We start from the raw sequence: 1,337 nt of genomic DNA, 5'->3' as shown, positions 1-1,337 counted from the left end.
ACCGCCCGACTCAGCTCAGCTATCTGCTGAGAAAAATCAATAGCCTTGGTGACGTCCGAGTCGAGAGCCTCTTCCACCACCAGGCGACCGTCCGAAGCAGTAGGGCACACTTCAGCGTTGCTCTCAAGGATGAGCAGCCTCTGAACCTTCCTCAGCCACTGTCGACCTTTTCTTATCAGAGCCTCCAACTGCTGAGCCGCGTGGGGCACACAGACACGTGGTAGGTCGGAATGCTCCTCGAGGAGCACCGTGAGCTGATCGAGAGTGCCTCGGGCGGCAAGATCCTTCTCGCCAGGTTCCTCTCCATGCTGCAATACCGTATCAGCTTGGAGGTACTTCTGGGCCTGTTCCTGCCACGCACGACCGGCCGTCCTAGCCTCTAGTAGCGTCCTGAGCTCAAGACAGTGATTGGGGTCGAGCTTTTCCGTGGCATCATCGTCAGCCAACAGGTGCTCCACAGTACTGAGGGGCAGCTGGGAGCGCCTTCCATGGAGCTTGGTCTGAGCCCGAGAGGCCCACTCGCTAATCGTGACATGCTCTCGCAGCCGATCTATCTTAGGGCCCAAGTCCACGTCCATGCCTTCGTCTTCATACAGGACGATTTGGCATGACTCGAGGCAATTGGCCTGAGTCGCTTCCCTGAGCTTTTCAGCGAGTAGCCTTACCAACTCTTGTTGTTGGAGGAGATATCTGACACATTTTCTTAGCGGAGCGAAGCTCCTGCGAGACAATTCTTACCTCATCTCAGGCTCCGGAACAATGCGTAAGGAAAGGCCCTCAACGACCAAGTCCCTGAGCATCGGCAGCGTCATAAGGTTGTCGTTAGGAGCCGGCTTAGCAGCGCGGACTTTCTCGCCGAACGCCTCGGCTTTTGCTACCATCCTCAGTATCTCACTCACCTAAGAACACCGGCCACAGTAGAAAAGGCTTCTGAACGGGCATCCTCTATACCTCCTTATGGACAGAATCAATGCCTCTATCGAGAGAGCGGCCTTCAGCCAGGAGCTCCTGCGCCTCAGACATACCCATTTGCCGACCACTGCTGGACGCCGAGCCCCCACCAAGCAAGCGCCGGGCCTTCAAGGTCCATTCCTTCACTCTGGCAACCTCATGGCGCAGCATATTGACCTCCCTGGGTTCCCACGGGACACGCTTACGAGGGCCCTCGGCAGAAGATGACAAGACAGCAGCCCCTAGGGCGCCTTCCTTACACAACTCTGATGCCTGGGATGGTAACGCAAAGGGCGGCCTCGGTTTAAGCCTGTCCTCCGCCATACGGATAAGTCGATCGCAGCTGATCTTCGAGAGAGGCCCCAGGTGGTTGGGGACCAGCCCTT

General features: G+C 57.3%; 1 protein-coding gene across 1 annotated transcript; it reads right to left on the bottom strand.

Moving 5' to 3' along the window:
• Positions 1-110: 110 nt before the first annotated feature.
• Pmar_PMAR000159 (hypothetical protein) lies at positions 111-1,275 on the bottom strand (the record flags this gene model as incomplete). Its single annotated transcript, XM_002774684.1, has 3 exons — positions 111-690; positions 739-899; positions 952-1,275. Coding segments are annotated over 3 exons (1,065 nt in total), but the record flags the coding sequence as incomplete, so codon positions are not given.
• Between the last annotated feature and the right edge of the window lie 62 nt (positions 1,276-1,337).

Source organism: Perkinsus marinus (genome assembly GCF_000006405.1).
Source record: "Perkinsus marinus ATCC 50983 genomic scaffold scf_1104296957884, whole genome shotgun sequence".
NCBI lineage: Eukaryota > Perkinsozoa > Perkinsida > Perkinsidae > Perkinsus > Perkinsus marinus.
This window is presented reverse-complemented; position numbering and strand designations above follow the sequence as displayed.